The following is a 22514-nucleotide window of genomic DNA, read 5'->3' on the forward strand; positions in this document are numbered from 1 at the left end:
GCCAAGCAGGCTCGGGCTCGACTGCCCTTGAAAGTTGCCATGTGACAACTTTGATCTACATGGAGTTGAATGCAGATCAAGTTCAATGAGGATCAAAAGTGTTCGTGTGATGGAGGTATTACACTGAGCTGACTACGTGAAAAAAGAGGAGACTCCTCATGGAAATATAAGCAGAAACAAGGCATTTTCAATGCTGACAAAAGCACAAGCAAAATAAAATGTTTGTAAATTGTCCTGAGATTCCGGTAACTGGCCTGCTCCTATACGTTAAAATGAAACGAGCATCATATCTAAATTTGTGTAAGAAACATATAGAAACTACCATGCCTAGCTGCACATGAAAACAACAAAACGGCCTTGATAAATGTGGTGCAACACGATTAGCCTATATTTAAAAGACGACATGCTCCAAGTGCTCCACATTACATGCATACTTGTCTTGTTCAGACCAATAAAACACTAGAAAAACTCAACTTGCCTAAAAAATTTATTCTAATCTTGCATGCCAGGACAATTACAATCAATGACCACAGCCTTATTTTCACTTTCACTGTCACTATATTAACACATCTTTATTTAAATCTTCACCTTATGCATTACATGAGTGCTTTTTCCCCCATTATTTTGTTTTTCGAGATTGCTCTTCGCAATGACAAATGGACGGGCCGCAGAAATGTGAAAACAAGATACCCTCACAGTAAAAACTTGTTCACCATGACAGCCTGGCTTGTTTTGAGGCAGAAATTGGGTGCTGCGCCAGAGACTGGTGGGGTCAAAGAAATGCCAAGCGCACTCCCCGCATACACCTGCCAAGTACTGCAACAAAGTAATTAAGCACACAAAACTTTCTTGCCTTTCAAGGTAGCTGACTTCCACATTTCTGCAACCCGCCTACAAGGGTGGCAAGCACAATGGCCAGCACCTGGGCCGGCTTGAATTTGTCACTTGCCTGAGTGCCTATTGTAAGCCCCTCGTGCGAATGACTGCAGTTTAGCGTCTCTCAACACTAGTCCAAGCGACAATGCGCAACCAGAATACGACGACTCTTCCTCACCTGTGGTGCAGCATGTGTGACACAGCCATGTCTTGAGGCCCAACTGAGAGGTTGAGCCTCTTGGAAGGCATGGGCAGCGAGTCTCCCTGGTCCATGTCCATGTCAACTGCACAAACATTGGTGGTTGCAATTAGAACAAAATGGAACACAGCAAGATGCTTCATTTTAGATGTAATTACAATGCAGAGCCAAAAATTTAGATACTTAACCTAATTATAAGGGTATGGCTACAGATCTATTCTAAATAAACACGTATGCTCCCAGCATGTACCATGAGCAATGCGCATTCTCTAAGTGTGCAGCATTTGGTGTGCTACCAAATAAGCATCACAAGCTAAACTCTCAGACAAAGCTTGATGACTTGCACCTGCTAAGTCATCTAGTTTATAAAAAGCAATGTTAAGGGGACCCCTCCTTTTGCCTTTGCCAACTGTCTGAAACCCTGCGCGTGTGCAGCAGCCATAAGCATACTTAAAAAATGTCAATAATCAATTTCACAACAATCTGTGGAGATTCATTCCGGTTTGCACAGCTGGATGAACAGCATTCAACGCAACATCACAATGGCACCCCCATATGGCTCACAGTCATGTCACTACCGCATGGCTGATAGGACCCAATTACTGCTGTTGTGTCATCTGGCTGTCTGCAGCATTTACAAAGCGCCAACTGGCAACTGCTCCTATAGGCACCCTATGTTGTGTCATGTAGCACAGCAGCCTGGAAGGTGTGCTTCTCTCCACACTCAACAGCTAGTGCTAAAAGCCTCTCAATAAGTTGGTATATCCGCTACTTTTTCGATACCGTGGTCTATATAGAAAATATTTTTCCAATCACTTATGGGACGACACCGCCTTAAGGGGGAATTTTCGAACCTCTTGCTCGAACTTAGTCAAACTTGCTGAGCTAGTTCATATCACTACTACAACCAGCGTTGTCAAATTTTGTTATTCTACTGAGGGGTTTTTTTGAACATTGCAGCTCTGAAAATAATGTAGGTGAACTTCAGTCCTTGAGTCCATTTTTCCCATTTCCTGTTTCTTTCAATAAATTGTCAGCTTTAGAAAACTACGGTTCCAATATTACTTGGATGATATAAATATTCTAGTGAGCTTTCTGGGGTAACATTTTAAGAGGAACACAGCTTTGCACTAGTTTGTTTATTTTTCCCTTTTTGTTTTTTTCTTTTTCCACTAATAAATTAGAAATGAGATACCACCGTCAATCTATATATATACATATATGACAGAATTATTGTACAGTAGAATCTCAATGATACGATTACGGCTGGTACGAATTTCGGGATGATACGAATTTTAAGAATGCTTTGAACGGACTACATTGTATAGAATACGTTAAGATTCGGGGTGATACGAAGAGTTTCTGAGCCCGCCGCGGTTGATACAAACGTGTAAACCAGTCGTGCATGCGAGCGGGCCGGCGCGGCTGGCCTCAAGAGGGTAACATAACCGACGTGGCCGCCACTAACTCCTCCCCCCCCCCCGTCGCGAATGATATGAACGAATGTTGTACAAACGCACAAAGCCACCGAGCAGCTCAGCGAAAGAGCTCACAGGGGAGAGGGTACCCACCGCGGTCGCTGCCTCTCCTCTCCAACCCTAAGAAGAAGTGTGTCGACTTAGCAAAAGAGCTAGGGTTGGCACCGTCGACGCTCTGCACCATTGTTGGGAAGCGAGATGTCATCTTGAAGAATGTGCAGCACTTCGGTGCGAACGCGAAGCAGGCTAAAACAGCGACCCATGTCAAGCTGGGAGAGGTTCTGCTGACTTGGTTCCGCAAAGTGACAGTGGCCGGCGTCAACGTGGACAGCAAGGTGCTATGTGAAAAAGCCGACACCGTCGCGCTTTCGCTTGGAATTGAAAATTTCCAAGGGGATGGCTGCACGGTTTAAGAAGTGGCACGGACTTGTCTACCGGGTCGTCTCAGGTGAAGGCAAGAAAGTGGACCAGTCAGCTGTAGATGAGTGGCAGAACACGCTGCCGGCCCTGATTCCGGAGTATGCGCCACGCGACATATTTAATGCCGATGAGGCGGGTCTCTTTTTCAACCTTCAACTGGAAAGAAGTTTGCGCGTAAAAGGCCAGGCATGCCAGGGCGGCCAGAAAAGCAAGGAGAGAGTAACAGTACTCTTTTGATGCAACTCGGATGGATCCGAGAAACTCCAGCTTACCGTCATCGGTAAGTCGAAGAAACCGAGGTGTTTCCGATCGGCGGAGCGTTTGCCTGTCTTTTACAAAGGTAACCGAAAGGCGTGGATGACTGGAGATTTTTTCCGCGAGTTTTTGACAAGCGATCGGAAAATGGCGTCAAGAAACCGGAAAATTTTGCTTTTCGTGGGCCAGTGCTCTGCCCACCCAAAGGAAATGACATTCAATAACGTGAAAGTCAGGTTCCTGCTGGCGAACACTACCAGCCATCTTCAGCCACTGGACGCTGGGATAATTAGAAATGTGAAACATCATTTCAAAGGACTTCTAGTGAGGCATCTGCTGGCGAAAATTGATCATAAAGAAGCAAACTTGCGGATCAGTCTCTTAGATGCTTTGCACTTTCTAGCCATGTCGTGGGATAGTGTAACTTCAGACACAATCTCGAACTGTTTTAGAAAGTGCGGATTTGCCATTGGACTTGCTGCGGCTTCGGCAGGAGATTGTCAAGAGCCTGATGAAGACCTCATGATTGATGGCTGGGACAATCTGGAAACTGAAGCTTCGGCTCGGGACTTCGTTACCGCGGATGACAACATCGCGACCTGTGGGCTGAGGTCTATTGAAGACTTGGTCAATGAAGCGAATGATTGCGAAAGTGAGCCTGACAGCGATGGTGACGCTGACGACGGGTGTGATCAGCCTCCCTCGACGGCAGATACTCTTCACGCTTTGGACGTTCTGCGCCGCACCGTAAGTGCCGGCAGCATGAGCGGCGAAACCGCGACACAGTTTTATGCCTTTCAGGCGGAGCTTGTCCGCGACATTAACAGCAAAAAAGTGCAGACAAGCATTACGGACTTTTTTGGCCGCAAGCAGTTCGCCATAATAAAGTTTGGCTCATTTTCAATTCATTCCCATGTGGAAGTTGACTTGTTTTGGATCATACGAATTCAGGATGATACGAATATTTTGTGTGCTCCCTTAGAATATGTATCATCGAGATTCTACTGTAAAGGATGGCAGAAATAAGCAAAATAGTTTCCTAGCTGTGTGTTCTGGACATTTCTAAAGCTACATAACAGACAAAATTAGGAAAATTATTGTTTTTCGTTTCCAGACTACATTTTTCTTAACAAGCATAGCTTCATCCCTGGTAAATAGGTTGCATAATGTTCTTCTTACTTATTCTAAACAATGAAATTTGACAGAGGTGTTCCTAGAAGTGATACAGACTAGCCTCGCAAGTTTCAAAGGAATTGAGCATGTGATTCAAACCTAACTCTGTGGGGTAGTCTCCACCTTCTGCTGCTGTCCAGTCACAAACAGTTCCGATAACAGCATGTGCATTTGTCACTCATAAGGTGACAGACAGTTGCCAGCTTTGTTTATTAAAGCGACAGTTGACAGCAATGCAAACGAGTTTCTATTTAATAAAAATTTTCGTTTTAGCCAAAGAACCGGTGATGGTTATTGACCTATGCAGTTGACAGCATCTGCATCGTTGTTACACATGCAAGTCAGATTAGCCAGTTTAAACTTATTAAACCGCAGTTTGAAGTTTCGTCTGCATTTGTCAGCAAAATGAATAGTTTTTTTTTTCTTCATTGCCATACTTTAGTCAGACAGTCCTCGCTTTTTGTAAACTCAGTCTGTTTAGCTTTGAAGCAATCGAGAGGACATTGCTCATCTTTAAAAGACACAACTTTCATAACCAATAGTCATGTCTTGTTTGGTGCATAATGACTGGGTCTGTGCGTTATTTCAACAGGTACAGTGGCAAAAGAAATGAAGAAATATGCAACTTTTAAGAGCGGAAAGAGGTGGCATAAGCCCCAATTGTTCCCACAATTTATTTTTCTCGTCTGGGATGTTGTCAAGATTTTTTTTTCCCTTCTCTTTGAGTTCGGCTCTTCAAATTACAATGAGGTCCCGCAGTGTGACGTGCGGAAGCAGGCTTCTGAAATCTCGGCAGCAGTCACGCCACAACAGTGCTCATGGGAGTACTGACGAACCATTATCTTTAACAAGCTTGACTTTGTCTGCCCATTTGTTAGTTTTTCTTCAAGTACCTTTTTCAAGACAAATGGAACAAAATTAATCCCCTACCTTGTACCGGTGCTGTTGCACAAATGTACTGTCATAACTTATTGAACACCTCAGCATTTTCTAATCAACAGACAGAAGCACCGAGTTTTCTTTTATGTCGACTGCGAGCAAAATCATTCATAGAAAAAAAAAAAAAAAAAAAAAAAAACTTTAAACCTAGAAGGACCATGCTTTTATCAACAAAAGGCATAAATATGCACACGATCAAGCTGGAATATGGCATCAACCTCCTAAATTTTGCCATTAGAAAGGGAAGAAAGCAGGCAAGAATAACAAACCTAAGGAAAAATGAGACATAAGCATCTAGTGGCTAAAGAAAAATGAGACGTAAGCATCTAGTGGCCACATCAGCACCAGATCAGTGTGGCTAGCTGCAGAAGCAGGCCACCCTTGCACCAAGGGCTCCAGGGTTGCCAGTCAATGAAGCGGTCAAGCGCCACTAGTTCTGTAAGGCCCAATGAGAAAGCGTTGCTGCTAAAGCCAGGTCAGCAGAGCAGACTTGCTTAGTAGAGATGACTTTGTTTAGCGGCAGGCACGCTAACGAAGCAGCAGTGTAGAAAATTGCTATCACCTGTAGAACCTTAGGAAGAATATGACACAAGTGTTCAGCAGTTTTGTCACCACCAGATACCGTTGCAGATAGCCGCAGCAGTTGCTTATGAAGACCATTCTTGAGCTGGGGGCTCTACGGTTGCCAGTATAAATTTAGAGGTCGAACAGTGGTAGTGATGCAAGGTCTAACACAAAGTGTCACACCAAAATGCTGGGGCCTGCTCAGCAGACATGGTACCATTCAGCCAAGTGCATGTCAACATTGTGGCAATGTCAGAAACTGCCATCGCATGTAGCACCTCAGAAAGAATGAGATGTTAGCATTCAGTTGCCATGTCGGTGCCAGATCTCCAAGTAAATTTCCTTGTGCTAGCAGAAAATTAAATAAATGATATAAGAAACTGACATTAGACAGCAGAATGCTATGACAGGTAAACCATTTCAGCCAAGTAGAATCATAGTCGTAAGCATGTCACGCCGTTTGTGTCAGCAAAGGACTGCTGTGCACCAAAAAAATAAATAAGCAACGCAGACAACCTGGGTTATGATGTGGATAAATACAGGCAGCTTAGGCATTATATAAAACCTCTCAGGTTTCATACGTCAATAAAATGGCAAAGCATTCTGGACAGTTATGCAACCGAATGACACAGACAGAAACAGACAAAAGGCATCAGACAACTACTGTCAAACAAACATCACTACACTGCAAAACAATAATACTCACATTTTCGTTTTACAGGGAACTGGCTTGGCCTAAGAGTGATAGGGCTTTGACTTCTTCTAGGGCAAGAGGGAAGAGAAAAAGCAGGAAAAGAGTGAGCATTACAAAACGAAACTGCAAAATGGAACACAAAGATCAACCAACACTGCAAAAATTGAAAACCAGTGTCAGCCAACAAGACTACCTATGTCCCAAGCAAAACTACTGCTTAAGAGAGTAAGTAGCCTTAATAAGGATATCACTACACCGCAAACTACAGATTTCAATGAAACAAAGTTTTGCAGTTAGAAACCTACAGCAATGAATTCGGTGGAAATTCGTCGTAAAGACGTCTCTCCTCCAGTCAATACCAAATAAAATGAAATCAGGCCTGCACCTTGTTAGTTTTCCATCTCACGTGTGCCTCGTGTGAAAGGGTTGTGAGCGTCAGCAGTAAAGTGCGAGATGAGCTTCACAGCTGATGGGTACACTGAAGGGACTAGTAACCTTCCCAGTCCGCTTAATGAGCTTCGGGAGTCTATAAACAAGATAGAAGTGCCAAACTGCCTTCAAGAACAAGCTGCATGCCACACTTGAGGCACCAATTTCGGAAAAGGAGGGCAACGGCTAGACTGGCAGGTTGCACTGATACTTGTTCCAGCCTCACCTGTACTAGCCCAGGTGGCACAGCAGGTAGTATGCTTGCCATGTCTGCCTATTACCACTATGTCTTCTAGCTGTGTGGCACCCATCTTGATTGAAGCTCTACATTGTGCAATTCAGTATGTGCACCACGCTTCCGTGATACAATTTTTTTCTCGGGATTATTTCCAGTTGCCACTGGAATGTCGTTACACTAATGCTTCATAGAATCTGTTTTTCTACTGTGAAGTAAAAAATGCATGGTATTCCAAGGAAGTTCGTAACAACAAGGTTTAACCGAACTATGCAACATAACATGCCACAAACCAGACAAGATCAAAGCGGCTCAGAGGAGGGCTCCGGAAACTTCAACCACCTGGGGTTGTTCAATGTGCACTGAGAGTGCACAGTGCATGCTAAAGGACACCAGGTAGTCGAAATTTCCACAGCCCTCCACTAAGGCGTCCCTCATAGCCTGAGCTGCTTTGGGACGTTAAGCCCTACCAAAGCAGGCAAGATTTCAATTGATCCTTGTTTGTACCTGTGTAATCTGAGAGGCCATGATGCCACACTGAACTCTGGGGAGTACAAACATGTCAGCTGTTGTTGCATTCTCACTTCCTCAGTTGCCACTCTGACTGCTAGGCTAGGTTGCCAAAGAGAATACCTAAATAGCTAGTGATACTCCTGATTTTTGAAGACGCAGTATCATGAAACCACTTTCTGTTAACCTGACTGAAAAATAAAGGCAGTGGGTGAACGAGTTTTAAGCTTCAATAAAACAAACCAAAATGCTCCCTCACTTTGAGTAAGAACTAAGACATTATTTTTACCTTCCTAAAGTGAGGCTCAAATCTAATAATGTCTTCTTGCCCAACCAACATGGCTTTAGAAAAGGCCTTTCTTGCGAGTCACAGCTTTTCGAATTCACTACTGACCTTCATTCCAATATGAACAACAACTTACAAATTGACTGCGCCTTTCTTGACTTCTCAAAAAGGGTTGGATCGCATAGCACACTGTCGTCTAATATCGAAGATTTCTGCTCTTAGCTTAGATTCTCTAACTTTGTCATTGATTCGCAACTTCCTTTCTAATCGCCAGCAATTCACAGTTGTTAATCATTATTCCTCTCCTCTCTCAGATGTTACGTCGGGTGTACCGCAAGGAAGTGTCCTTGGTCCGTTACTCTTTTTAATTTATATCAACGACTTACCGAACAACATTTCATCCAAAATGCGAATATTTGCTGATGACTGCATTATATATAGAGTAATAGAAAGTACTGGTGACCATAGCGCACTTTAATCCGACTTGGATATCATTAACAATTGGTGTAACACATGGCTAATGACCTTGAATGTCTCCAAGTGTAACATAATCTCTTTTACTCGTAAGCCAGCTACTTCTCACTTTCCTTACACCATTAGTAACAACATATTGGCGCGGAAAAATGAATATAAATACTTAGGTGTTCACCTAACACCGAATCTCTCGTGGGCGAATCACATAATTACCATTTCAGCTAAAGCTTCCCGGTCTTTAGGCTTCTTGCACCGCAACTTACATAGCGCTCATTCCAATGTGCGTAAACAAGCCTATTTTACATTTGTTAGATCTCAACTAGAATACTTCTCTTCCATTTGGTCTCCCCATCAAAAATACTTAGTCGATATAATAGAATCAATCCAAAACAGGGCCAGTCGTTTCATTACACGGAATTATAGTTATCATTCAAGCGTAACACAAATAAAGCTGGAACTTTTGCTCCCTCCGTTAAGGGGAGACCCTGGTCTTAAGACAATATTTTTTATTTACTGGTAGATTTTGATGAAATTTGCACCATTTATGCAGCTTTTTGTGCTGATTTCAAATATGCACATTAATTTTATGTAAGCCATTTAGTTCTGAAGATATTGAGCACTTTCTGTTCTTTGCTTGGAGGTGAGCTGTCAGTAAAACTACAGGAATTATAATAAAAAACTGACATATCAAATCAATTTAGAACACACAGAGAATGCAAAAATCAAGATTGAATGTCCTGGTTCAATTTTAACCAAGGTTACAGCTTGTCAAAGTTCAGAGACCAAAAAGCCACCTTGACACTCCAGAAAACATGAAATTTTTAAAAACTTTCCTCATTAAATACCACAAATTCATTTATATTTTTGCACTGTACATGAGTTTACCTTTCTGGTGCAAAAGGAATTATAGCAATATCATAAGTAGAACTAGAGATATCGCACCTCCAAACATGTACCGTCCTCAATATTTTGATTTTGAGAAATTGAGGAGAAACGTGTTGATAAATTTTTGAAGCACCAAGGCTAACAGTAACTCATTAAAGTTGGTTCTGACTAGCTCCTGATGCCAATGCATCATTTCCCATCGGTATAATTCGCCCTCAAAGAATGAAATTACCGGAAAACGGAACGCATTGTCCGGAGGCCGCCACCAAGACGAGTGCATTTGCATCGTCACCTCCGCAATAGTTGGTGCCAAGTTCTGGCGCGCGATCGCCATTCTCACGTTCATGCAGTAAACGCAATCGGCCTGCAACTAGTGATAAGCGACCGTTGCTCGTCTTGCACCGCGTACCATTCAGAAGAAAGTTTATTTCGACAAGATTTGGGATTCCGCGCAATCTTCTCTATGTTCCGCGTGTCGCGGGACGCCGCTTCGCGACTGCCGCTGCGGTTGGTAGCGGCACTGCCTCACAGGGCGATCTATCCTGGCGTTGCAAGCTGCACTTGCTCATCTGCACCCTCACGGCTCCGTACGCGGCAGATCGTGCTGCTCCTCGCTATCGCACTGAGCACGATCGGCTATGCTACGCCGTTATCAGGCCATCGCGGACTCTATGCGGAGTGTCGGCGCTTCGTCATTGATTGCAGATAACCAGATGCGGCGATGCAGCGTCCCCGGCGCGCTTATCTCCTCTCGCTACTTTTTTTTTGGCTAATAACGAAGCGTGAATCTCAATATTGCGCATTTCGTGTTGTGGTTACGATGAGGGAACGGCGCTAGGCCGACTCGGCCTAAAGGAGAGACCTTTTCAAAATGGCGCCGGACCGCGAGCAGTCGACGCCGCCAGCCAACCAAAGCTCGCCTTTTGCTCACGTGCGGTGGGAGTCCAATAGCAGGGCGTGTTTCACGCAATTTTGTTCCTTTGTTTTCCGCTTCGGTGGGCTCGCTCATGGTCGCCAACCGAGATATAGGAATGGCCTGAATCGCGATCTTTCGAACGACACCAAGATTATGCCCGCGGATCACGTATTTCGCGAACTGCGGGAGATCGAAATTCGGCGCGATTTGACCTCAGTTTAAAGAGCCACACGCGCAGATTCTCGTCTTTGGAACGCTGTAACACGCAAATTAGGCGATATTTTTCAACGAAACTTCGGAGATAGCTGCGGAAAGATCTCAGAATCGCGAAAACAAGAAGATTGAAAATCCGATTTTCTGACTGATTTTCCGCTGCAAAGACCCGGGTCCCCCCTTAAGACTGCGTCGAGATATTGCCCTTCTATCTCTATTTCACAAATTAATCCATGCCACTTATTCCCCGTTATCGCACCTGCAACGACCCTCTTATTCGTCAACCAGATCCCACTCTAACTACAGTTTTACACGCATTTATGGCAGTACTCATGCCTTTAACTTTTTGGCCCTGCCACGTGTTATATGCCTGTGGAATGACCTCCCAAACCACATCGCCTCTCAGCGCAATCGTGAAATTTTCCATGATCATCTAGTCAAACATTTCATCGACAACTGTACTTAGGATGTTCTCATCTGTATCAGGGAGCCATGACTTTGTTTTCACTTTATTTCCCTGTCTTATCACATGTGGTTGCTACGTTGTTACTATTTTTTATTTTCCCATCTGAAAGATATGCATCTATTTTTCTGCCAGGTTACTTTATATGTATGCTTTCTTGTTTAATTATTTTGTTCATGTTGGGCTTTTTCTTTTGCGTGGTTGTTATATTTGCAATGATTGCTTAATATATTTTCGTATTTAACACTGTTCATTCCTGCTGATTTTGCTGCTTTCTTAGGCACTATTATATGTATCTATACTTCTTCTTGTACCCCCCTTGCACAATGCCTCCCTGGAGGCCTGTAAGGTATTGTAAATAAATAAATAAATAAATGTCTACATAACAGGCATTAGGAATGGCCCGGCAAACTTTATTTGGCGTCTTATTTTCAGAACATGAAATTTAGCATTCCAGTTTCACTGTTGACGCCATAACAAAGCCTATGGCAGTAACACAAACCTTGTGGCAAATGCTTTCCTGGTAGGACTGGGGCTTGGACTAGGTGAAAATGCCTGCTTGTTTGATGCGCACATCGATGGCGAAAAACACTGCTGCAAAGTGAAAGGAAAAATACATAGTTACTTTCGTTTCAGCACTGACACAATACACATTTCTTTCTCCCCCCACGTGGAGAAAGAAAAAATTTCACATACAATCAATGCAATTCCTGTTCCCACCCCATCCGGAGCAGCCGCAGCCGCAGCCGCTGATGTGTTCAACCACCTGGCAATCAATCATGTTGCAGCATGCCGTGCTCACTTCTCCACTCTCCTGATTCAATAAAACAATCATAGTGTCCCACTCTGCACCCTCTACACATTAAACTGCTTCATTCTCCTTATTTAAAAAGAGAACCAGAACAAGAATATGCCATTGATGATCTTCTTTGCCGTACCCCCTAGCGTTCATTCTGAAGCCCAGCAGCTCTGTCCTGTAGAAACCCATTAACACTGCCAATAAAAAAGAAAGCCAATAAAAGGGATGTGAAGGTAGGCTTATTGACCTTGCCAGCTCGTGTCGGTGAGGGTGAATTGCAGATACCCGGCGGTGGTGTGAATATGTGCAGGGGATCGGTGAGCGACCGCGGCCGTTTGCTTGTCTCTCCGAGGCAGCCATCTCCCTGCAGACAGCGAACGGCTTTACTGACAGCCCTGCCACTGCTTATAGAAAACTGTGCATTCACAGTGCATGAGAAAACACTGCAGTGTCAGAAAAGAGGGTGAAAAAAAAGTCTGCCGGCATAAATTTGCTTTAGCCTTCTAGAGCACGTTTTTTGGATTCTTAGTTAATTAGTGACACCAAATCTGAATGCTTTCTGTCATGAATATCTATCTTAATGTAAAAAACAAAAACAAAATAAATAGCAACACCGAGAGTGAACACTCAAGGTAAATGCTGTGAATGATGCTAAGAAGCAATTCACTGCAGTTCTCATGTCCTTCAAAGAGCAAAAGCTCCTTGCTTATCATTGATATGTAGGGGAGTAGAAATACTCCAAATTTTGAACAGTTTAAAAGTAGCATTTGCCATTTGATTCGATTCACACTGCACTTTCACAAACTGAGCTATCTGAACTTTCTGAACGTTTCAATTCCTGTTTCCTTATTTAAGGTCTGGTAGGCTTTAAAGGAATAGTAAATAATGCTTATTATGAGTGAAAATAAAATTGTTTGCAATAATTTTTGTTTTCAAATTTGCTTTGCACAAAAAATATTGATATTAACATACAACTTTTAAATCAGCTTTCTTTCTGTTCATGTTTTGCAGAGTATTTAGCTTGTAGTTTAATCTAACAGTATTCGAAAAATATGTTTCTATTTGCACCATGTCTTTGATATCCAAATTCACTTTGCACCCAGAAATTTGCTATTTGCACAGATCTAATGGGCACCGAGATGGGTTAAACAAATTCCCTCGAAAATAAGATTACCAGATGAATGATTTTGACATATCAGTACACTTGACACAACATTTCGGGCAATTTATTGGGTATATGTGTCTTAAAACTCCTGGCAATCTGAGTTCCGGTAATATGGGGCAGCAGGACAGTGTTAAATTTATTCCTTATAATAAATGCATGTCATTAGCCCGAGTATGGCCACCATGGAACAAAGACCTACCCCATTGATCTCCATTAAACTTTGCTGTGTGCCACCGGAGGCCACCCTATTGCCATAAACTTTCTAATCTCATTACATGACTGTCTGTCGCCCCTACTAAGCTTGCCTTCTCTAGGAATCCACTCCATTACACTAAGCGAAAATCAATCAAAAGCCCAACACAAACAATATATTCCAATTTCGTTTTCTTGATCTGAGCTAGGGTATCATAACTGACACTATTTGCCTGACTCATACTGCTTTTTTTGTTTTGTTTGTTTGTTTGTTGGGCAGGATTCAAATGGGGGGGATGTGGGGAGAAGGCATCAGCCTAGCCCTCACTACCACGCCAGGGTCATAGGCTCCCGGGTAGAAGTCTCCCTCAAGTGAATGACCTTTTAACATTAGCCGCATCGTTTCCCTTTCCATAGTCCACTGCACCATCCTAAATCTGATTTCAAGTCTTTCACTGGCCTCCAAGATGCTGTCCCAAAAGTGTGTACTGACAAGACACAACAGCTACAAACTCTCTTTTTGAGGGATACTGCTAAGTTGCTATTTTATTATCAAACTATTGCTTACACGTGCATAGTGCAGGTAAATGAGAGGAAATAAAAGAATGAAAGGAATGGCCGAAGTCCATTCTACCCTGGCAGGATTTGTCAAAAAAATATATTTTGATAACACCAAAAAGTTGCACATATACTACGATCATCAGTGGGAGCTCATTTCTTTCTCCCTTCATACGAAACTACTAAGAGGAAACAGGAAGAAGCAACAAATTACATACCAATGTGAGGTCATCCCAGGATTGTGATATTTGTAGTTTAGACTGCACCTCCCTGAATGCAGCAGGAGAAAAGATAAAAACTAAGCATGCTGACAAAGAGATGAGATAAACTGAGATGCTCTTTCTTCTAAGGAGCAATTTTCGTAAAATATATTCAGCCCTACTAGCTAGTAAATAAAGCCGCATGTATGACCATTGGCCACAGCAAACATGTATCCATTTTCTATGTTCTATCACTGCAGAAGCATACTATCAAAAACAAAAACTTCACTCAGTGAAATCAGTACGACATCAGATCAGGTTTAAAAGATAAATAAAACTATTCATGCGGTGTTCAGCAAGTTGATGATGTAAATGAGTTTCCAAACTGCACTTGACGAAATACCTTTTCTTGAGATTGGACGGTGTCAGCTCGCAATGGGAGCAGAGACCCTAAAAATTTGCTCATCAACTTGCAAGTAAGCGCAAAAATTTGTCTTTCAGTGAGTCAACACACACCGACAGCAGAGAAATCTATAATTTCAGAAATTTCTCTTCACAAGAGGTAGTTAGCTTATATACGACAACACACATTAATCACATGCTGAGGTTTTTTTCTCATTTTTCATTGAGCCCCTTGGTTGCTGAAGTACATGCGCTACACGAAGACGCAATAAATAAATGTAAATAAAATAAGTAAATAAATGCGCAGTTCATCATTCATACTTTTCATGTGCAGTTTCTCTGATCATGACATCCATGCCCTCTTCATGTTTGATCTGGCTCACCCGGGACGGCACAGCAGCAAGCGGTGACTGCAAATTGGAGAAAAGGTTGAGTAGACTGTTGCTTTCTACTGGTGATAAATAAAACTCCAACGAAACCGGCCTTTACAGCCCCCTGACTCCAAACAGTGCCTGCATCGCCGATAGCTTTGAACATTTCACCTGTACTCTGTTTCATAAATAATGTGCAACACTAAGCAAGCTAGATAAGTATAGTGCACCCGCTAAAACATGCCACTCCACCATGTCTCTCTTGCACTTTGCTAAGTCTCGGCAATGGTTCTGTGAAAACAAGGAGAGGTATAAGATGATACTCTGGGTAGTGAAAATCATGGTCAAAACAGCCAAGCATTCATTTGCTGAGTCCTTGTGGATTACAATTTTTGTCACGGTGAACTACTTTTTTGGCATGAAGCAAATGGGATAGCCAGCCCCATATCCCTTTGCCCGTAGCCCATACAAGTCATGGTACTTAAGCTTTGCTGGAACAAACTGCGTTCATGTCTACTCTGAGGGGGACGATCTTCATTCCCTTTAAAGTTGGCTTTCCCCCGTGGTAGTTACTATAGCAATCACGAGATGGTGGCGGCGTAGATAACGTTAACAATAATTATCGAGAGATGGCACCAGCATCGTGGCAGCACAAGCGCCACCCCTGGCCTTGTGACAGCGCATGCAGAAAAGTCAGGGTTTGGCATCAGGAACGCATCACTCACGACGTCGCCGCCTTGCGCGACTTTTCCCGCCTGGTCGCCCTATTCGGCCTCGGAGTTTATCCCCTGCCATAGCGTGGGCAAACATTTGCCCATAACCCTGCTGATGAGTCGGACGACCTAGATTCATTAGTGTGCTATTGCAAGCTGGCGTTGTTGTTATTGCAGCAATAAATGCCTGTTTGTTGTCAGCACGTGTTTTTTCCTTGTTTCCAACAGCACGGCCCGTAGTGGTCGGCGCGTGCTCGGTAGCGCACGCAATCACTGGATGGGGTCAGCAGTTTGGACTGTCAGCCGCGATTAAGCGGGGAAAACATATTTATCCCCCTATTAAAACCCCACAACTCTAAACATATGGCTAATTATGTTTCAGGTGTGGATGTAGCCAGCATAAACAGGCATGCAAGCTCTGGTAGCGTTGCTCGCTACGTAAAAAACACAGTGTATGAGCAAAATATATGATACATCTGAAGTTGTGTTGTGTTTGGCTTTATGGCACAAAGCATCTAGGGCAATTATGCACCAAACGCAAGGTTGGGGAAACATCTGAAGTGTAAATAAGATTCTCTGTATGACAGAGAAGAGGTAATAATCCATTAATGATCAAGCTGCACTGTTTGGAATAAAAAGCTCACTCTCTTTACTTTTACTACACTTTTTATATATTTCATACCATGCTTCAATCAGAGAGTAGGCCATAAAAGAATTGTGCCAGGAATATGGATGCATGGAAATGCTGCACAGTTCACCAAGCATGGTTCCTAATTCATACTGCAAGGCTCATATGTGCAAGTGGATGGACTACAGTGACAGGCAGGACTTACCGAGGGTGAATGGTTGGGGCTGAAACTAGCACTGAAGCGTCGTGTCCGTGGGATGCTCAGCACCAGTGGGGAAAGCGCCTCCCTGTTGTAAACAATGAAGCTTAAATTATCCTCCCTGAAGTTTAATGTACTGAATCGAATTGTGGGGGTCAACGACCTGAAACGACACATGGGCTATGAAGGATGTTGTAGTAGAGGGCTCCAGATTACTGATGTCAGTACAAAGTAAAGACCTCCACCAAGGTGTTCCTCACAGCCCAATGTGAATGCCAGTAAAAGATAGTGTCCATGCAGGATCAAAAGATGTCAAATTTTGTACGTATAACCAGAGTACAGTGATATTTGGTCTCTGTTACAGGCCTTTCACATCTGTGATGCTTTTCTTTTTGAGGCACATGCTGACACCCAGCAATAGAGGGCAGCAAATAAATTACTACTGATGAGTAGCTTTCATCAATGATGTGGCCACTGGCAGGAGATGTGAATATGTACAATGCAGAACATGTTGCAATTCATCAGCATCAATCAATGTTATAAAACAAGGCTAGTCTAAGATGGCAGTAATCCACCTTCCCTTGTGACATAAGCATTCCCTATGCAGGTTTTTGATTGTTAAACCTTCGCAGCACAAAAGAAATTCAATAATAAAGATTTCATTTGCAGGCTTTGCAATCTGCACTACTTTTCATGACAGAATTATGTGGGTGAAATTCCTTGAACAAGATGTGGCATGACTGTAAGCACCATACAAAAATAAAATGTTCGTCCAACAGAAATGCAGTCAGTTTAACTTTGACTTTTCTGAAAAGCATGCTTTATATGCCAGAAGGCACCACATAACAATCCGACAAAGCCAAAAAGGACTCATAAAACCATCTACATGATGAAGTAATGCTCACTCAACACTTCCCTCCTGCTTCAAATAGGGTTTACTGGAGAGAAAGACATCAGTAATCAACTCACTTGACATAACCACGTTTCATATTTAGTCACAGGGGTAGTGCTACACAGAAAACACAAGTGAAACTGCTGCCTACAGTTGGCAAGGAGCATTCGCACACTCTAAGAACTTTTCCTAAAGTGACGCAAAGGCAAGTTTTCCTGTTAGGCTACCCAGCAATGGCAAAACAAATGACATTTGGGACAGCTGAGATGTCACCAGGAAAATTTTGCACAATGGAGAGAGTGCTAGGAGAATGTTATCATCAATAAATAGAAACCGGGGCAAAGTATTCATTGCTGTATGGGTCAGGAATGTATCAAATAGATCCCTTGGGATTACCGGATATTTGGGAGCAGCCAGCTTATACACTTGGTATGATGCTACAAAGTATTTATGCTTGTTTACTTTTAAAATTAATCTCTCCTTTGCGAGGAAAAAAAAAAAAGGGTAAAGTCTTACACGTTCAAAACATAAAATCATTCACAAGCTAATAAAAAGAAGCTTTGACATCCCTTTGCAACATTACATACCTGTCTGTGACAGTCCAGCACACAAAAAGAAGGTGTTAATTTGGGATATAACGCAAGCCATATAATTCCTGCTACCTAAGAAAGCATCACACTCCAAAGCATCAGGGTAGGCATGCCAAAAAAACAAAATATTTGTAAAGGACAGAAAACAATAAAAATCTAAACAAAGTGAGCAGCATAATTGTATAGCCCATACAGAACAGTGAAATGACCATCACTGCACAAGAGTTTTACTCCCTTTATACTACAGCTACTTCTGTCCCTTCATACTATTACTGCAAATTCTAAACAACTTGAATTTTTAATATTTTTAACAACTTAAGCGCTTTATTATTTTTGAAATTTCTAACCAAGACTGCTTATTTTTCAATTTTTACTGCTGATTTCAATTAGTATTGCAGTAAAAAGGAAGTATCCAACACTACAAAAATATCTGAACCAGAAGCTAAGTGAAATTAGCAAAAGGAAGTTTATTGCGAACTCATGCTCTTCTGAGCTGCCTTCCTCTACATCGAAAGAACTCTCATATCAATGATATCACAATCGCCTTTACTTTTTGAAATAATGTTAAAATCAATGTCTGAATTACCAGCTTTGAATGATGAGGACGGCAATGAAGAAAAGCTTCTTTTTCGTGATGACAGGCCAGCAATGCATGCATCGCCTGCCCCAGACGCAATTTTTCTTATCAAGGCTGCTGTATAACAAAGCTTTCAAGTGACAGAACAAAAAGCAATTAACAGGTCAGTGGTGTCATCTTTTGAGTGGCACACGACCTAAGCCACAGACGAGCGCTGCTCACCTAAAAGACAAAAGTTGGGAGCTACCAAGCGAGGATGAGCTACATTTGTCCAAAACGATTTAAGGACAGCTTTACAAGGACAAGGTCTGCTTGTCCAAAGCGCTTAAGGGGCTAATGAACTTCACGTCAACACGCGTCACTAGCTTCAGCAGTCGAGTGCCCTAATCACGCAGTCACAGTGGCGGGGCCTGCAATGGCTGAGGTAATACAAGGGCTATCTTCATTCTTGTAATGCCAAGCTAAGCCCTTACAAGATTTCCCATTTTAAAGGAGAATAGACACTTAATTTTTCGTTTTGTGTGTTATTCGTTATAACAATACATTAAGACATTACCATAGCGCGATGACCATCCGGTATTCACCTACAACTGCTAGCTAATATATAATGGCTGTCTTTTCACACCTGTTTCAGCTCCAGCTTCAACAGCCAAGCGACGGCTATGACATCAAAGTTCCGGATATGTTAAGTGAGGGATGAAAAAATCCGTGATATAATTGTTCCACCATAGTTTTGATTCACGAAAATGAAGAAGGCCTTCCTTGAGAACAGAAATCACAAAGAGCAAAAAGAAGTTATCATATTTCTTATGTCTCAAATTGGAACTTTGACGTCGTAGCCATCATTCAGCTGTTGAAACTGAAAATAAAACAGCCGAGGAAAAAATTTCAGTTATAAATTACTTAGCAGTCGTAAGTGACCACCGTGTAGTTATCAATGTACAGTAATGCCTTATGCATCATTAACAAGCAAAAAATATACACCCAAAACTTTGTGTCTCCACTCCTTTCCTCTTGCACACGAGTAACTTTGCTCTCCCACATCATAAACACATTTAACATATAATGATCAAAATTGTAAACAGTAATGAGTTTATTACAAGCTATGCACTCAACGAAAGGAAAAGTCATTGCTTAAGAGCAGCAATTTTTGCCAGGATCCATCACCTACACCACCAAATATGATGCAAGCACACCAACACCTTTCGAGCCCACCTGAATGTTGGCGTGTTTCCCAAGACGTTGATCATGGGTGCACTCGAGGAGCGTTTCAGGTTAGAGCCCGTGCCCATGGGCGGCGGTGGGTCTACATCCATTTTGCTGCAGGTGTGGAGTTACGCAGCAGACATCCTTTGCACTTCAACCCACTTGCCTGCGATAAAAAAAGAGAAAAGAAAAAGAAAATAAAAAATATGTGCATGAGTCCGTGCAGTACCCGACAGCCATATAGTTAAAAAAATTCAGGCACATTTTTAGACAGCAGACTTCACAGAGGCCCTAACCGGGGCCAGATAAATATGTAGACAACTCTATTGATAATTTGGACTCAAGAAGGTATTCAAAGTTTGTTTGAATTATACTGACTTCAACTTTTAATACAGCTAGTGCTGACTGGACCAAATTAAAGCTAGTTTAAATTAATAAGTATTTCTTTATTTTGCAGGGGTGCATAAAAACATAAGGGCACTTGCTATTTGCTAGCAAGTGGACAGTACGCCATCACCAGTACACAACCTGTGCGCCATAATAGTATTTTATTTGGTGCAAACAACTGCTACTTTAGAGCACATGCCAAGATGCAAGAACAAATGCTAAACGGTTTGGCTTTATGGGGTTACCATTCCAGAGACTCAGCAATAAAAGACGCCATAGTGAACAGCTGCAGGTTTCGGCCAGCTGGGCTTCTTTAACATGCAACTGACATCATATTGTATGTGCCTTGCGATTAACCTCAATGATGACAAACAGAGGAACGGTATCACCATTAAACCTGCTAACTTTTCAGCAAGGCCAGCATTTCATTTGCCTCTGAACAATTATGGGTAATTGCACAATTTAATTTAGTCTCGATGTCAAAGCACATTTATTATGACAGCAAAAGGTGCCGATGACATATTGAAATGCACATACACAAGTCTGCTTCCCTTTACAACGTTTAGTGACTCTTTGTGCAGCTTCCACCTCTCTGTTATCTCACAAATCACAAGCTAGGATCTAAAATGACAGCTCACTCCTATCCCTTTTCTTTTTTGCTGCTGCAATGGCTGTCAAATAAACAGCTTTCATTATAACAGTATATAAAATGCCACAGAACTGCGAGTCACACAGACCCTTACACAGCCCGCAAACACAGCGCTTTACTGCAGGAACTGTTTGGAAGCTAGCACATAAATGATCCATAAAATTTACAGAATTATATTAAAGGGCGCAAATGGAAACAAGGACGAAGAATTTTATAAATACTCTTTCCAAGTTCGTGTGATAACTTGCAGCGAGCTCCGAATCAATAATAAGCAGCCTGACACTGCTCGAATTAGTAACAGTGGCACGTATTGAAATGAGATTGGCGCAAAATATGGGTACCAGTGACATGATGGAAATTGTACGCGCATTAACGGCGTCACTGCACGCAAGACTCAGAGGGTTTAACAAGGTATAACTAATCATAGCGGTGATGTTGAACATTGTGCGCGATCCGTCAACGAATCTCCATCTGCGAATATCACCTAAGCGAAGGGGCGCGCTACCCCACTTCAGGCTCGCGCACGGGATTGTCACATGGCCGTGGATGACAGAAAGAAAAAAATAACGTGATTGCGAACAACGCTTCGCCATATTGATGCTGCTGTCGTTGACCAAGCCACTACCAAGTTAAGAAAGCTATTATAAACGCGCCTTTCTGCCCGTAAGGTCAGCAAATACGCGCGCTGCTTGATTTCTGATGTATTCAACTACTCGCAAATAAAATACAAAATACGAACCAATTGATAAGAAAACGTAAAAAAAGAAGAAAACGTTGAAAAGTATGGAACAGAGAAGACAGAATCACTCTGAGCACACCACCTTTTCAAGGGCCGCCGAATGCCGAATACGTGAACACTTCACAACTTGCAGCACTTCTATGCACTTACACAATAGTTTATAGATTCGGCTTAACAGCAAGTAAACAGGACGGAAACAGGTGCGAAACGTGGTAATAATGGGCGGCTATCTAGAAACGATTTGCCGTCAACCGTTTACCAAACCTAGGCGCCCCGGAGGCGAAAGGCTGCGCGAGTGGAAAGCGGTGAAATAGACAAACCCCCTCCGATCAACGGAACACCATCTGTTCTTTCCTCGTCCTCCGGTGTTTCTCGATCGTCCATCAATGTACTTCAACGTGGAAGGGGCAGTGATTGTAAAAAATGAGCGATGAGATCTAGTGATTAGTATATTTCTCCTCCAGTTATCAAATCTCAACAACAGTCGTCTTGTATCGAGTTTCAAGTTTTGGTTCGGAGGAACAACGAGCGCGATCGGAGCCGCTATGATCGTCAAATGAAGCTTTTGCCCTCCACCGAAAAAAAAAAAAAAGAAAAGACGGGCAGAAAGAGGTGAATAAAGCTAAACTCGAAGTAAACTGAGGTTGTACTCACAGCCACCGACCCTTGTAACAGGCCCTTTTTACTTTATTATGGCACACGCAAAAACCAAATGAAAAAAACAAAACAAAAAAACGCAGCAACCGGACCGGATATGTAACAGAAGTGCTCATTGGTTACGGCCGTCTCCAGCGCTTCTAACGGCCAATGATCATTGCTGTAACAACATCATCAAAATAACTCCCCATTATGCCGTGAAACGAACCTCTACTGCCACTCGTTGGGGCGATCAAACAGTTCAGTTACTCAGAACACACAACGAACAGCCTCATTCGCTTTCAGGAAGCAGGGTTTTAGGCAGCACTTTGAACCTGCACTTCAGCGCACGCATCGTTCCTCATAACGGTTAAAAAGAAAAAAGAACTATGATTTACCGTTCGAGCAGTCCTTCGCAAGAACCTTGCTTGTCTTCAGTGCGCGAGTGGTAGAAATAGTTGACAAAAAAGAAAAAAAAAAGGAGCTTGAATCACGTGGCTAAGGCACTGAGGTTTCGCCCTACAGATGCCTCTCTGTACCCTCCCAAATTTGCCCTTCACTTCGCTCTTTTTTGTCTGACTGGCGTTAGGATTAGTGATTGT

The 22514-nt window shown here is 42.6% G+C and overlaps 1 protein-coding gene across 7 annotated transcripts in view; it reads right to left on the bottom strand.

The window, feature by feature from the left end:
• Positions 1 to 22461, bottom strand: part of LOC146199415 (P2R1A-PPP2R2A-interacting phosphatase regulator 1) — a 35412-nt gene extending 12951 nt beyond the window's left edge. For 2 of the 7 annotated variants that reach the window (XM_084594895.1, XM_084594896.1), the window contains exons 1-9: positions 22311 to 22459; positions 19511 to 19667; positions 16243 to 16324; positions 14647 to 14735; positions 13942 to 13993; positions 12056 to 12172; positions 11512 to 11603; positions 6611 to 6666; positions 1055 to 1160 (exon numbers count right to left, since the gene is read on the bottom strand). In XM_084594895.1, the coding sequence (XP_084451021.1) occupies positions 1055 to 1160; positions 6611 to 6666; positions 11512 to 11603; positions 12056 to 12172; positions 13942 to 13993; positions 14647 to 14735; positions 16243 to 16324; positions 19511 to 19611 (695 nt within the window). In that variant the 5' untranslated portion in view covers positions 19612 to 19667; positions 22311 to 22459. Of the gene's footprint in view, positions 1 to 1054; positions 1161 to 6610; positions 6667 to 11511; positions 11604 to 12055; positions 12173 to 13941; positions 13994 to 14646; positions 14736 to 16242; positions 16325 to 19510; positions 19668 to 21358; positions 21825 to 21930; positions 22209 to 22310 lie in introns of those variants that run through there. The other 5 variants (XM_084594901.1, XM_084594902.1, XM_084594899.1 and 2 more) reach the window with 5 other exon arrangements.
• Between the last annotated feature and the right edge of the window lie 53 nt (positions 22462 to 22514).

Source organism: Amblyomma maculatum, chromosome 2, assembly GCF_055883805.1.
Source record: "Amblyomma maculatum isolate TAMU_Amacu chromosome 2, ASM5588380v1, whole genome shotgun sequence".
NCBI classification, from domain to species: Eukaryota; Metazoa; Arthropoda; class Arachnida; order Ixodida; family Ixodidae; genus Amblyomma; species Amblyomma maculatum.